We start from the raw sequence: 13,376 nt of genomic DNA, 5'->3' as shown, positions 1-13,376 counted from the left end.
ACATACATCCATTATCTACTGATTTTCCAGATCGGGTCGCGGTGGAAGTAGCTTCAGCAGGGATACCCATACTTCCCTTTTCCCAGCCACTTCTTCCAGCTCTTCCGGAGGTGTTCCCAAGCCAGCCGAGAGACATAGTCTCTCCAGCGTGTCCTGGGTCGTCCTCGGGGTCTCTTTCCAATGGGACATGCTCTGAACACCTCACCAGGGAGGCCTCCAGGAGGCATCCGAATCGGATGCCCTAGCCACCTCATCTGGCTCCTCTCACTGCGGAGAAGTAACGGCTGGAAAAGTTTTTCGAACTGCAACTTAGGTGTCCTGGTCCCAAGTGTACATATGGTCACCCTTATACTTGAAGGTTTTGTTCATTGTGGACAATCCATCATGGATCGTGGGGGTCGTTCCACCTCACCACACCCTTCCAGGTATCACTGCTATTGCCCACATAAGCATTATAGTCCCCCTGCAGAACAGTGGAGTGGATGATTTGCTGCATACGCACAAACAACCGACAGTACCACCACTACCACCCCCCACTCAAACGCAGAAGAGGCCAGGTGAACCCCAACGTGCACGTGCTAAGCCAAGGTTCAATAAATACACCCACACCTACTTTGTGTCTCTCACTTTGGAGCAACTCCAGAGTGGAAGAGAGTCCAATCCTTCTCAAGAGGATAGTTACCAGAGGCCAAGCCTTGTGTGGAGCCGAGCCTGACTGTGTCTAGTTGTAACATTCCGACCTCACACTCAAGCTCAAGCTCCTTCCATGCCAGAGAGGTAACATTTTATGTTCCTAGAGCCAGCTTTTGTCACGAGGGGTCTGATCGGCAAGTTCCCCGTCTGTGGTCACCGCCATGCTCACATTGCACCCAACCCCTGTTACTCCTGTCACAGATGGTGAGCCCATGGGAAAGGGGACCAATCTTACCCTTTTTCGCTGTGCCCAGTAGGACCCCATGGTTTCAGCACCGGCCACCAAGTGCTCCCCTTTGACCCCTGGCTTCAGGTCTCACTCTAGAGTGGGTCCCCGGTGTTGGAGCTGTGCTTTCTATGGTCCCTCACCTCCGGACCTATTTGCTATGGGCAAAAAGCCCCAGACAACTTAGCTCCAAGGATGACACACACACACTCCTCCACCACTATAAGGTGACACGATCAGGACTCGTTATTAAAATAGTATTTTCGATTTGTACCAATGAAGTGATGCGTGCTCATTTTTTTGTTGTTGTCCTGTTTGGCTGATAGATCAAGCATAATGGGGAATCAGCATCACTTTTTTCCCCACACTTTTTGTTTAGCCACTTTTTAAGCTTCCCCTGTGGTTTCTTAGTGTTATAGTTGTTTGAGAATTATTCAATGGAGTTGAACAGAACAGAATGTATAGAAAACAGAGGGAGACATGGTGCTAATTGTAAACAGAAAAAATAAATTACATATCGTCCACCCATCAAATTTTTGAGCCGCTTATCCTCACAAAGGTCGCGGTTGTCCCACAGCCTATCCCAGCTATCTATGGGCAGGCGTCAGGGTACCCCCTGAACTGGTTGCCAGCCAATCGTAGGGCACATAGAGACAGATGAGTCACACTCACAATCACACCTACAAGCAATTTAGAGTCTCCAATTAATGCGTGTTCTTGAGATGTGGGAGGAAATTGAAGTGCCCAGAGAAAACCCACGCAGTCACACAGATAACATGCAAACTTCACATAGGCAGGGCCAGGATTTGAACCCTGGTCCTCAGAACTGTGAGGCCAACGATATAACTAGATGTTCCACCATGCTGCCCTCATTACATATCAACAACAAGGAAACATTAAAGTGCCACTGGCTCCAAAAAACATGAAATTTAGTGTGCTGTTAACCCCAAAAAATCAGGTGGAATGGAATCATCAGTTTGTTCACAGCATGTCAGAATGTTGCTGTATATTGATTTTTATGCTCTCGCGCCATGAAAAGTCTGTGGACCTTGTGAGCTTGAAGAAGAAGCCGGAAGTGATGTATTTTGCAGACAAGTTCAGCTGCACGATCGAGTGTATTTACCTCTAGTACAGACAAGAAATTAGCTTAGAAATTGTCTCGTGTTGCTGGATTTTGCTACTCGGGAGGATGGATTCACTCTTCACACATTTCCAAAAGAGTGCAAAGGACAAAAGCTTTGTGGGTTACAAATGAAAGGTAGGTGTGTATAGAGCTAGTAAAAAAAAATAGAAGAATTGGTGGACTAATTTGTCTCGGTTTATAGCATATGTTTCGTGTGAATTTAGGATAAATCACCTTGGTCAAACTAGCAAAATATAACAAAGCACTTGTATTGTGTTGAAGACAATTTAATCACACAATAACATACAAAACACAACAATTACAAAATAGAACTACAAAGACAGTTTAGTAGCGTGTAACACAAGCTAACTAGCCAAATAGCGTATAGTCACCATTGTCGAATGAATGTTCCAAAGAGGTGAATGGTATTTCCAGCAAATGTTCCAGAAATGTGACGGAAGGCGGGAGGCAGTGTGGCGTCTGTGTAATTCTGTACTTGTCTGAAAGCAGTAGTACTTATAAAAAGCTTTGTCGACAGCCACCCTCATCCTTATAGGAAAATTCTAGAAATACGTTTCTGACATAATGGAGTCTTTCTCTTGGAACGTAACACAAGAGCCACATCATAACTTAAAGTATGTAAGTAATAAAGTATAAAGAATGAATAACTAAAATAACAAGACACACACACACACCCCCTGGCATGGGTCCCCCTGAGTATGCTACAGCCACAAGACATGTAAAAGGGTTAGGAAATTGAACAATTATGGGACAGTCATTTTGAATATTTCATTGGGCCCCACGTCTGTTTCTGTCGGGGAGTCTGTTGTCAGTGGAGATGTGATCCGCATGTCGTCTAAATATGGCTCGGAACTATATGGTAAAAAAATCGCCCCGGTCTCTTCACTCGCTTCTGAGATGCGTAAGGAAAAATCAGAAAATCATTCTCATTCATATGCCATTGCATTCGGCACAGCGTGTTTTCAATGCCAGGAATCCAGTGTGATGCCTACACATGACGTCACAGACAAATATGGCCTATACTGGGATGCACATTGTGTCGAGACAGACTTATGCACTTTTGTGGTATTTGCAGTTTTGATAATACCCATTTTAAAATGTGATTTTTGTATCAGTGGCACACAAATATCGATGTTGCATGACACTGTAGTGCAGGGGTGCTCAGTGTGTCGATCTCAAGGCAGTTTTGGTTGATGGCCTGACGGCATGCCCAAAAAAACAAAAAAGACATAATCGTATCATCGATCTCGTCGCTTGATTCAGGTGTGGCGAATACGTCGATTGCACGCACATAAAGGTGCGTTCTAGCAAGCTGGCCTCCTATTTATTGTCACTCTTTTGATTTCTCCACGGCAATTGCAGCAATGCGTGTGTGACCCCCAACCCCCCTCCACCTACATCGGTAGATCGCGAGAGGCTGGCTGCTTGAAAAGTAGATCTTGGGGTAAAAAAGTCTGGACACCTCTGATGTAGTGTCACACACTGTGAGGGAAGGATAGGACAAGATAGGATAGGGAATAACCATTGCAGGGTCAGGAACCCTGCTATACAACTAGTGTGGTGGGACTAAGTGAAATATATTCTATTCTATTGAAAGACAATATAAATGGGGAAATAGACAGTTTGCATATAGAGGAGTCGCAATAATGTCTGTCAATAATGTTGCAAGAAATGAGTGGTCCTGCACCCAGTGAAAGAGTCCTAGGGACATGTTACCAAGGACACATGCAAGTGAATTCACACCGTTGAACATGCAAAAAAAACTGATGGAAATGTCTATTACTTGCTCTGGCTGTAACACAGAAGCACATGACCCCACTAGATCTGTTAAGGATAGGATCGGGCTCACTGGTCCACCCGAGAACAACCCGGTGGACAGGGCATGTCCCAAGGTGAAGGAACCAAGGAGTCTGCCGGCGCCTCCAAGGTGCCCCGATAACTGGCCGCACGGCGTTGGCTGCAGGGACCCAATACCATGCCTCCTCTTCCCCCAAGCAAATTTGTTAACGGGAACCCAGGCATTCTCTTCGGGCAATCTTCAGCCTCGTTAGACATTTTCACAAATATCAGAACTGGTCAAAATCAACAATACTCCCAATAACTGCAAACTCGTGGACTCATGCAGATTTAATCCCAGATTCCTATAGGAGTAGGGTCATACCAATAACAAATATTAAATATTTACGTATCAATGTCTCATCAAATCTCACAGACTAACCAATCTGAAATACACACCACTGTAAAAAATGTTAGCTCACTTATGACTTCTTTCCGATATTACTGGGTACAATACCTACAATATTAAAAAAAAAATCTTACCTCAAATAAATTATTTTCAATGATTCATTCCATTTAAGCCAACAATTAAATGGTTTCAAACCATGGGCTCAGGTGTAATATTTTTTTTATTAAAAAAATATAATTGTACATATAAAAATTCCCCAAAAAAAGAAGGAGGCCTAAATGCTCCCAATTTAAATTATTATTTAGCTAACCAATTCCAATATTTTATCAAATGGTTTCATCACAATGAGGAGTGCAATTCTTGGCTAGATGCGGAACAAACAGGTTGCAGCATTAAACTCCCATTTATTGGTACTAATCTTGAGTGGCATAAATATTCTAAGAATCAAATAATCACATCCACCTGAACGGTTTGATCGCAAAGTCTAGAAAAGAGTTCACCAACCTGCCTGCAGGCGCACGGTTGCCCACGAGGACCACCTTAAAGCAGTGGTACCCAACCTTTTTCGCACTGCGGACCAGTTTCGAAGAGACATTACTTTTCATGGACCTGCTGTCAAGGTGTAGCGCATATATGTATGTGTGTGAGGATGATGGTCTCAGATTTGGAGGTGCTTATTCTCATCCCAGCCGCTTCAGACTTGGCTGCAAACTGCTCCAGTGAGTGTTGGAGGTCATGGCTTGATGAAGCCAACAGAACCACATAATTTGCAAAGAGCAGAGATTCAATACTGAGGCCACCAAAACCGGACACTCACTATGCTTCGGCTGCACTATTCTGTCCGTAAAGGTTAGGAAAAAAATCAATGACAAAGGGCAGCTTTCGTGGAGTCCAACTCTCACCAGAAATTAGTGCGACTTCTTGCCGGCAATGCAGACCAAACTCTGACAGCGGTTGTACTGGGACCGAACAGCCCATATCAGGGGGTTTGGTACCCCATACACTCGAAGAACCCCCCACAAGACTCCCCGAGGGACACGATCGATTGCCTTCTCCAAGTCCACAAAACACATGTAGAGTGGTTGTGCGAACTCCCATCCACCCTCGAGGATCCTTCCAAGGGTGTAGAACTGGTCCACTGTTCCTCGGCCTAGATGAAAACCACATTACTCTTCCTGAATCTGAGATTCAACTTCCCGACGGACCGTCCTCACCAGCACTCTTGAATAAACCTTACCACAGAGGCTGATGAGTGTGATCCCCCCTAGAGTTGGAACACACCCTCCGGTCTCCCTTTTTAAAAAAAAAAGGGGACCACAACCCCAGTTTCCCAATCCAGAGGCACCGTCCCCGATGTCCACGCGATGTTGCAGAGGGGTGTCTACCTGGACAGCCCCGCAACATCCAGAGCCTTTAGGAACTCCTGGTGAATCTTATCCACCCCCGGGGCCCTGCCACCAAGGAGCTTTTTAACCACCTTGGTGACATTAACCCCAGAGATAGAAGAGCCCGCCTCAGAGAACCCAGACGAAGCAACCTCATTGGAAGGGGGGTTTGGTGGAATTGAGGTGGTCTCCCCACCGACTCACAACATCCTGAGTTGAGGTCAGTAGTGCCCCAACCCCACGATAGACAGTGTTTACGGTGCACTGCTTCCCCCTCCTGAGACGCAGGACGGTGGACCAAAGTTTCCTCAAAGCCGTCTTGAAGGTATTCTCCTTGGCCTCACCGAACTCCTCTCATGCCCGGGTTTTATCCTCTGTGACCACCGAAGCTGCATTCCGCTTGGCCAGCCGGTAACTATTAGCTGCCTCAAGAATCCCACAGGCCGATAGGACTCCTTCTTCAGCTTGACAGCATCCCTCACTGTTGGTGTTCACCAATGTGTTCAGGGGTTGCCTCCACGACAAGCATGAACCACCTTATGGCCTCAGCTCCGGTCGGCCCCCTCAGCAATGGAGGCGCGAAACATTGTCCACTCGGATTCAATGTCTCCCGCCTCCCCAGAACATGAGCAAAGTTCTTTCGGAGGTGGGAGTTGAAATTCCTTCTTCCTGGGGAATCTGCCAGCCATTTCCAGCAGACCCTCACAATACGTTTGGGCCTGCCACGTTGGACCGGCATCTTCCCCCATCATCGGAGCAAACTCACCACCAGGTGGTGATCAGTTGACAGCTCTGCTCCTCTCTTCACCTGAGTGTCAAACATACGGTCACAAGTCCGATGACGTGACTATAAAGTCTTTGGGCTGGGCTAGGACTGGCCGTATTGCGGACCCTACGCTTTGTGGTGGGTTTCCTGTTCTCCTGAGGGTGGGGCGGTGAAAGGGTGTCTTGGAAGGACCGCCTTGGGTCCCTCGTCGTGGATGTGTCCTGTCCACAAGGTTGTTCTCTGTTGGACCCCTGGTCCCGGTTAAGTCCATGATTTGATTAGGTGAGGTGCTTCTCCTCCGTGTTGCAGACACATGCATGCAGAATGGTGTGAATTCACTTGCAGGTGTCCGTAGGCACTTACTCCTGGGATTCTTTCACTGGGTGTGAGACTACTCACTTATTTAACAAATAACTCATGTATACATGAAATGCTTATGTATCTCCCCCCCCCCCCCCAAATATTCTCGTTCTTTAGACTTGCGTACGGAATTCACTTACCAGTCCCACCACATTCCAGTTGTATAGCCGGGTTCTTAATCCTTGTCTTCATGCTTCTTCTCCTGTCCTTGTCCTGTTCTTCCTGTACAGATTTTAATGCTACAGTCTCATGCAACATCCATTTTTAATGTTTCTTTGTTGCAGATGTGGAATAATTTACTTTTCTAACTCTTTTTAGAGTTTGCGATTTGTCTCTTCTCCAAGAAATTCTGTTTGACTGATCAACTCTGATCCTCAATAAAACTAATTAAAACATGAAGAAATGACAGAGGAAGCTCAAAATCTCAACAGTGACACAGTAAAACTATTCTGGCATTTTGGGGATGTAGAGTCTCCATTCTGCTTGATCTAGCAGCTGAACATGTCACAAAGAAGGAAAATAAGGCAGTTGAACCCACAAATGACCCTGGAGACCAATGTTTCATTGTCAAATTAAATTAATAAAGTTCCATATCATGCATGCAGTTCCACAAACCCAAGGGCTTTTCCAGAGGAGCCAAGTGAAAAACTCTTGAGGGCCACTTCTCAATATTTTCAAAATTATTTTTATTTATTCATAATAAACAAACTTTCATTGTTTTAATAAGGTGTTAAATTTTTGTGAAGGGTGTGTTTTTTGTAATTTGTGAAAAATAAAAAAAAATGTATGAATGACTACCATTTCTTGTTATCATATGACTGTACAATGAAATCGGAGAGCCTGTCCTGCGTCAGTGCATACATAAAAGCAATATAAAAATAAATACAAATAAAAATTCATGTGTAAAATGGAGTGCATCAACAGTAATGCTCAAAATATTGAAATCAGCGTGCCTTTGCAAGCAAGGCTAAAGAAAAGATGAGATTTCAGGCTGGTGATGTCTCTCAGGAAAAAAAAAAAAAAAAAAAAAACGTTCTTTAGTCTGTTGGTCTTTGCTTTTACGCATCTGTACCGCCTTCTAGGTGGCAGGAGCTCAGTTGATAACCACGGTGTCTAGTGTCCTTCATCTTGTTCTGAGCTCTGCTGAAGCCTTGCTCTGTCCACCCCAGTGGAGCTCCCGTACCAAACTGAGACTGTAGGTCAGCAGGCTCTCGATAGATGAGCGGTAGAAGGCCCCCCGCAACTTTATATCCATGTTATTCTTGCTGACGACTCTCAGGACGTGTAGACACTGTTGAACCTTCTTCTCTGCTGTGATGTCTTTCCAGAAGAGGTCCTCAGATAACCAGACTTGCAGGAACCTGAATATGCGGACTCTTTTCACACAATAGCCGTTGATGAAGAGCGTTTACTTCTATTTCTCCTGAAGTCCATAATGATCTTTTTTTTTTGTTTTTGGTGCCAGATTTTTGTCTGTGCCCCATATTTTGAGATTCTGGATCTCCTTTCTGTAGGGCGCTTTGTCTCCCTGTAAGATCAGACCAACCACTGTTGTGCTGTCAGTGAATTTCACAATGTTATTTTGTAGCCCGGACTGCAGTCAAAGGTATAAGGTACAGAAGGGGGATTAACATGCAGCCCTGTGGTGAGTAGGTGCGCAGTGTAAGTGTGGAGGAAAGGTGGGAGCCGATTCCCACAATCTGGGATCTGTTGGTCAAGAAATTTTTGATCCAGGTGGATGTGACAGGAGGGAGGTCCAAGATGTCCAATTTAGTTATCAGAATGTCTGGAATGATTGTATTAAAGGCAGAGCTATAATCCACAAACCATTCTAATGTACCTCTGCGGTTGTTCGAGGTGACTCAACATAGCGTGCAGAGCTATGCCCATGGCGTCGTCTGTTGATCTGTTCTTTTGATGTACTTCACAACGAGCCTCTTGAAACAATTCAAAATGACTGGTGGGAGGGCAACAGTGCAATAGTTATAGAGGCGAGTTAAAGATTTCTTTGTGAGGATGGGCATGATTATTGTTGATTTGAAAGAGGTGTGGATTACTGCTTGGACCAGTGAGAGGTCTTTCAGAAGATGCTGGACAGCTGGTGGGCAGATGCTCCTGGCCAGCAACCTTCCTGGGGTTCACAGCCAGGAACAGACATCGTGCTCCTCTACAGTAAGTTGAGTTACTGGATCCTGGTGGGGCAGGGGGCCTTGAGCAGCGAAGTCTCACAGAGATGATTTGAAGCAAGCAAAAAAAAACTATTGGGCTCTAATGCGAATGACTCGCTTGTGTCTCCTTGTGTTGCATAAAAGCTTCTGAAGTTTGTGAGGCTCTGTAGACTCTGCCACATGACGTTTGCTGGCAAATTGGCCTCTATCCTGCTTTTGTACCCTTTTTTTTTTTTTTTTTCCAGTTCAGCCCAAGCTCTTCTGGAAAGAGCTCTGACACTTGACCTGAAAGCAGGATTGCGGGCTTTGAGGAGTCAACGGGCCCTGTGGAATCAACGGGCCCTGAGGAGTCAACTGACTTTCTTATTTGGAAAAACCGTAATGCTTTTCTTCACATGCAGTTTGCATGCAGAACTTGATGTAGTCCAGTTTATCCTTTGTGTCTGTCCTGTTCCTGGTTTTCAAATAGAACAGGTCCCAGTCTGTTTGTCAAAAGCAGTCCTGCAGTTTACTTAGTGCAGACTCTGGCCAGATTTTTAGTCTTTATGGTGGACCTGGATCTGCGTCTGATTGGGATTTATGAAGGGATGAGCAGCAGGGAGATGTGGTCTGATTTACCGATGTGGAGGAGCGGTGTCGTTTTATAGCCGTGCTTAATTTTAGAGTACACGTGGTCGAGTCTTTGAACCCCTTATTGGACATTTAACATTCTGGTGTAACATGCTAAACTGGTAATGTGCTAAAGTCTCTGGTGATAATCTGAATGCCTTCAGGGTGGGCCCGCTGCTCTTCATTTATGATGTTCAGCTTTAGAGAGAGCGCAGTATTAACATAAGCATGGTGGTATGTAAACTCAATGTTGGGTGAACAGTGTCTCTCAAAAGCCATGCTGTTGTTGCATCAGTCATCATACACATCAACACAGCCTCCCCCACCTCTCCTTTTGCCGGAGCTTTCGGTCTGATCCCAGCATTGCAAGGTATGGCCTTCTAGCTGAACGCTAAAATCGAGGATGTTCAGCAGTCAAGGACACAGCAATTATCTGCAAGTTGTAATTCCAGATGCTTCATTTTGTTGGCAATTGGATCTGGCGTTTCTGAGGTACAGGCTTGGAAGTGTTGGTCTGTGTGGGTTTTTCATGAGCCTAAGCAGGTGGGCTGACTGAGTGCCCTGCTTCTGCTTGCTCTCCTTCTTCCGGCTGCCTCATTTCGCTGGCCCCACAACAATCCACAGAAAGCCCAGTGGTCTAGCTTGCTCATCTGGAATTTTGTTTGCAGTGAAAGTCGCTTGAAACTGCTGCATTGTCTTGGTTTCCAAAGTCCAAACGTTTATGTGTAGCAATGCAGCGCCAAGGGATATGTGGGCAAAGTGCCCCAAAAAAACTGACAAAATACAAGCACGGATCAGGAGAGCCATAAGCCACTGTGTCCTTGCGCACTGCCATCGTAAAGAGAGAGGGAGAGAAAGAGAGAGCTGCCACCATTATCACCATCAATTAAAATTGTATTAACATTGTTTCACTATTTAGTCAACATTAACCAAAAATGTCAACAGTCAGCCTTCAATTATGTATTTATATTGAAAGTGTGCTGATATAACCATAAAATACAAATCTCACATTCATGATTTCTGGTTGGGACATCCAAATGATTATTTTGAAAAATTCAATTGTTTCTCTTCCTTACTTCCTTACACAGTGCAGTTATTCGGCTAAATTCCCTTGGCCCTCTTCCCTACTCAATCCAGAAGCATTTCCAAAATCAGGACTGGTTTTGGCTTTTGTAAGAAGTCTTTTTTTTTTTTTTTTTTTTTTTTTTTTTTGGATGTGGGGTGTCTAGGTTCTATAGTTGTCAGAAAAGTCACTAAAAGTGTTAGTCGTTGATGTCAGCAACAGTGAATACAGTAGTTTTTGCCTTTGCTCGCTGGTACTCCCATAAACATGCACATCAAAATAACAGCACTGTATACTTAAGATTTTATTTTTACTTCCACCCATGGACATGCTGGATCTGGCCCAGGTCTGCTTTAACCTTTCTGTTTTTGCTGCAGTTTGAGGCTGATCGAAGAGCCTTTATCATTACCATCAACTCATTTGGCACCGAGCTTTCCAAAGAGGACCGTGCCAAGCTCTTTCCCCACTGTGGCAAGCTATACCCAGAAGGCCTTGCTCAACTGGCCCGGGCTGATGACTATGAGCAGGTCAAGGTTGTGGCTGATTACTATCCTGTAAGTTCTAAAGCAATTTGGGCTTACTTTTCACAGTGAGCCACCTTAAATTTGTGACGTGTTGAATGTTTGACAAGCAAAACCTTGATGAATTGCTCCATTTTCCTCTTTTGTCTTCCATTTACCGGGATCCAATTGTATAATTAAATGTAATTGCATTGTCTTCTGTAGGAGTACAAGGTCCTCTTTGAGGGTGCTGGCAGCAACCCTGGCGACAAAACACTGGAGGATCGCTTCTTTGAGCATGAGGTGACAAACACGCAAAAGGAGAGTACTGACTTGCACTAAAGTCTTTTACTAGATGCTTTAATTTCTATTGAGCATATCTTAATTGGAAATTTTTTTAACTCCTTTTTTCAACATCGTGCGATCAAATAGCCTGTAGGTGTTGTCTGTAGCTGTGATTTCTAATCACTCTGCCATGTTACTGTGCCATGTTACATAAGTGTACCATGAGAGATCATCAGGTCTGCCACAGGAGATTATCTAGTTTCACTTGATTAAATAATTACAGTAGCAGATATTTTGTTGGTTCATCTACCTGTGGTATGGTGACCTACTGATCAGCATCTCGCTCTCTCACACCTTTATGGACCCAGGCTCAAATTTGGCCTCGCCTTCGTAGAGTTTGCGTGTTTTCCCTATGCCTATGTCGGTTTTCTCCAGGTACTCTGCTTTCATCCTACATCCCAAAAACATGCTTGTTAGGTTAACTGAAATTGCCCATGAATGTGAGTTTGAACGTTTTTTTGGCTCGGGACTCGTTCTGCTGGAGGACTTTAATGCTGATGTTTGCAATAAGCGTGAGACCTGTAAGGAAGGGCATGATTGGGAAGAAAGACTGCGACCTCGGGTGTCCTGGTGTTCTGTTGTTAGGCTTCTGTGTTCACCACGGATTTTCCATAACTAACACCATCTTCAAGTTAAGTGTGTCCACACGGGGATTTGGCCCCGGGACCCCCCAGGTGGCAGTTAAATGATCGACTTTGTGGTTATCAGACTTGTGGCCGCATGTCTTGGATGCTCAGATGAAGAGAGGAGAAGAGCTGTCAACCGATTGCACTATTTAGGTAGATGGCTCTGAAGGTGATAGAACATGCCAGCTGACTTGGCAAGGCCAAACGTATTGTGATGGTCTGCTGGGAACATCTGGTAGAATCCTTTATCAGAACAGGTTTCAACTCCTAACTCAGTAGAACTTCATCCACATCCTGATGGAGGCAGGGCATTCAATCTGAGTCAACCATGTTTGGTGCCTCCATTGGCGAGGCAGCCGACCAGAGTTGTGGCTGTATGGCGGTGCCTGTCTTGGCAGCGGTCCCCAAACCAGTTGATGGACACCAGCAGTGAGGAATGCAGTCAATCTGAAGAAGGTGGGCATTTTGGGCCTGTGGGAGTCTTGAGGCAGCTAAAACGGACTGTCAGTTTCCTCGGAGGTGCAATGCATGTTTTGTGGTCTTGGAGAAGGTGTTTCACCGTGTTCTTCAAGGAGTCCGGTGAGCCACGCTTTGGGGAGTATGGGGTACCAAACCCTCAGATACAGCCTGTTCAGTCCCTGTACAACCAGTGTCAGACTTGGTCCGCATTGCAAGCAGTTAGTCGAACTTGTTTATGGTGAGGGAAGGACTCTGCCAAGGCTGCGCTTGGTCAACGATTGTATCCATAACTTTTATGTTTTATTTATCTGATCACAGCTGAGGCATGAGGCGGTGTGGTTTGATGGCCTCAGTTTTTAATCTATGCTTTTTGCTGATAATGTGGTTATGTTGGCTTCAAAATTTGATCTCCAACACTCACTAGACAGGTTTGCAGCAGTGTGTGAAGTGGCTGGGCTGACAATCAGCACCTCAAAATCTGAGACCATGGTCCTCAGTCCGAAACTGTAATAGCCCCCCAACCAGGTTGGGGATGAGACCTTGCCCCAAGTGGAAGAGTTCAAGTATCTCGGGGTCTTGTACTCAACCAAGAGAAAAATAGAACGAGAGATATTTCATGGAGATGGATCCAGTTTCTGAATTGATGCAGAGTTCTCTGTCCATTGTCACAAAGGAGCTAAGTTAAAGCTAAAAGCTAAATATTAAGCTCTCAATTTTTACTAGTCGATCTACGTTCCTAGCCTCACCTACAATCGTATTCAAACTAATAGCAGTTCAATGTGACTAACCAGATTAATCGACGTTTTCAGGATAATTATTTTTTCTTGCTACATGTCAAACAACTTAC

The 13,376-nt window shown here is 45.0% G+C and overlaps 1 protein-coding gene and 1 long non-coding RNA gene across 3 annotated transcripts in view; one reads left to right on the top strand and one right to left on the bottom strand.

Moving 5' to 3' along the window:
• Window positions 1–13,376, top strand: part of LOC133497509 (V-type proton ATPase subunit d 1) — an 84,004-nt gene that overhangs the window by 55,065 nt on the left and 15,563 nt on the right. For both annotated transcript variants that reach the window (XM_061813406.1, XM_061813405.1), the window contains exons 6-7: window positions 10,977–11,153; window positions 11,325–11,402. In XM_061813406.1, the coding sequence (XP_061669390.1) occupies window positions 10,977–11,153; window positions 11,325–11,402 (255 nt within the window). The remainder of the gene's footprint in view (window positions 1–10,976; window positions 11,154–11,324; window positions 11,403–13,376) is intronic.
• Window positions 1–13,376, bottom strand: part of LOC133497510 (uncharacterized) — a 45,930-nt gene that overhangs the window by 18,069 nt on the left and 14,485 nt on the right. The window contains exon 2 of the long non-coding RNA XR_009794051.1: window positions 6,900–6,981. This is a non-coding gene — a long non-coding RNA (uncharacterized LOC133497510). The remainder of the gene's footprint in view (window positions 1–6,899; window positions 6,982–13,376) is intronic.

The sequence above is a fragment of the Syngnathoides biaculeatus genome, chromosome 3 (genome assembly GCF_019802595.1).
Source record: "Syngnathoides biaculeatus isolate LvHL_M chromosome 3, ASM1980259v1, whole genome shotgun sequence".
NCBI lineage: Eukaryota > Metazoa > Chordata > Actinopteri > Syngnathiformes > Syngnathidae > Syngnathoides > Syngnathoides biaculeatus.
This window is presented reverse-complemented; position numbering and strand designations above follow the sequence as displayed.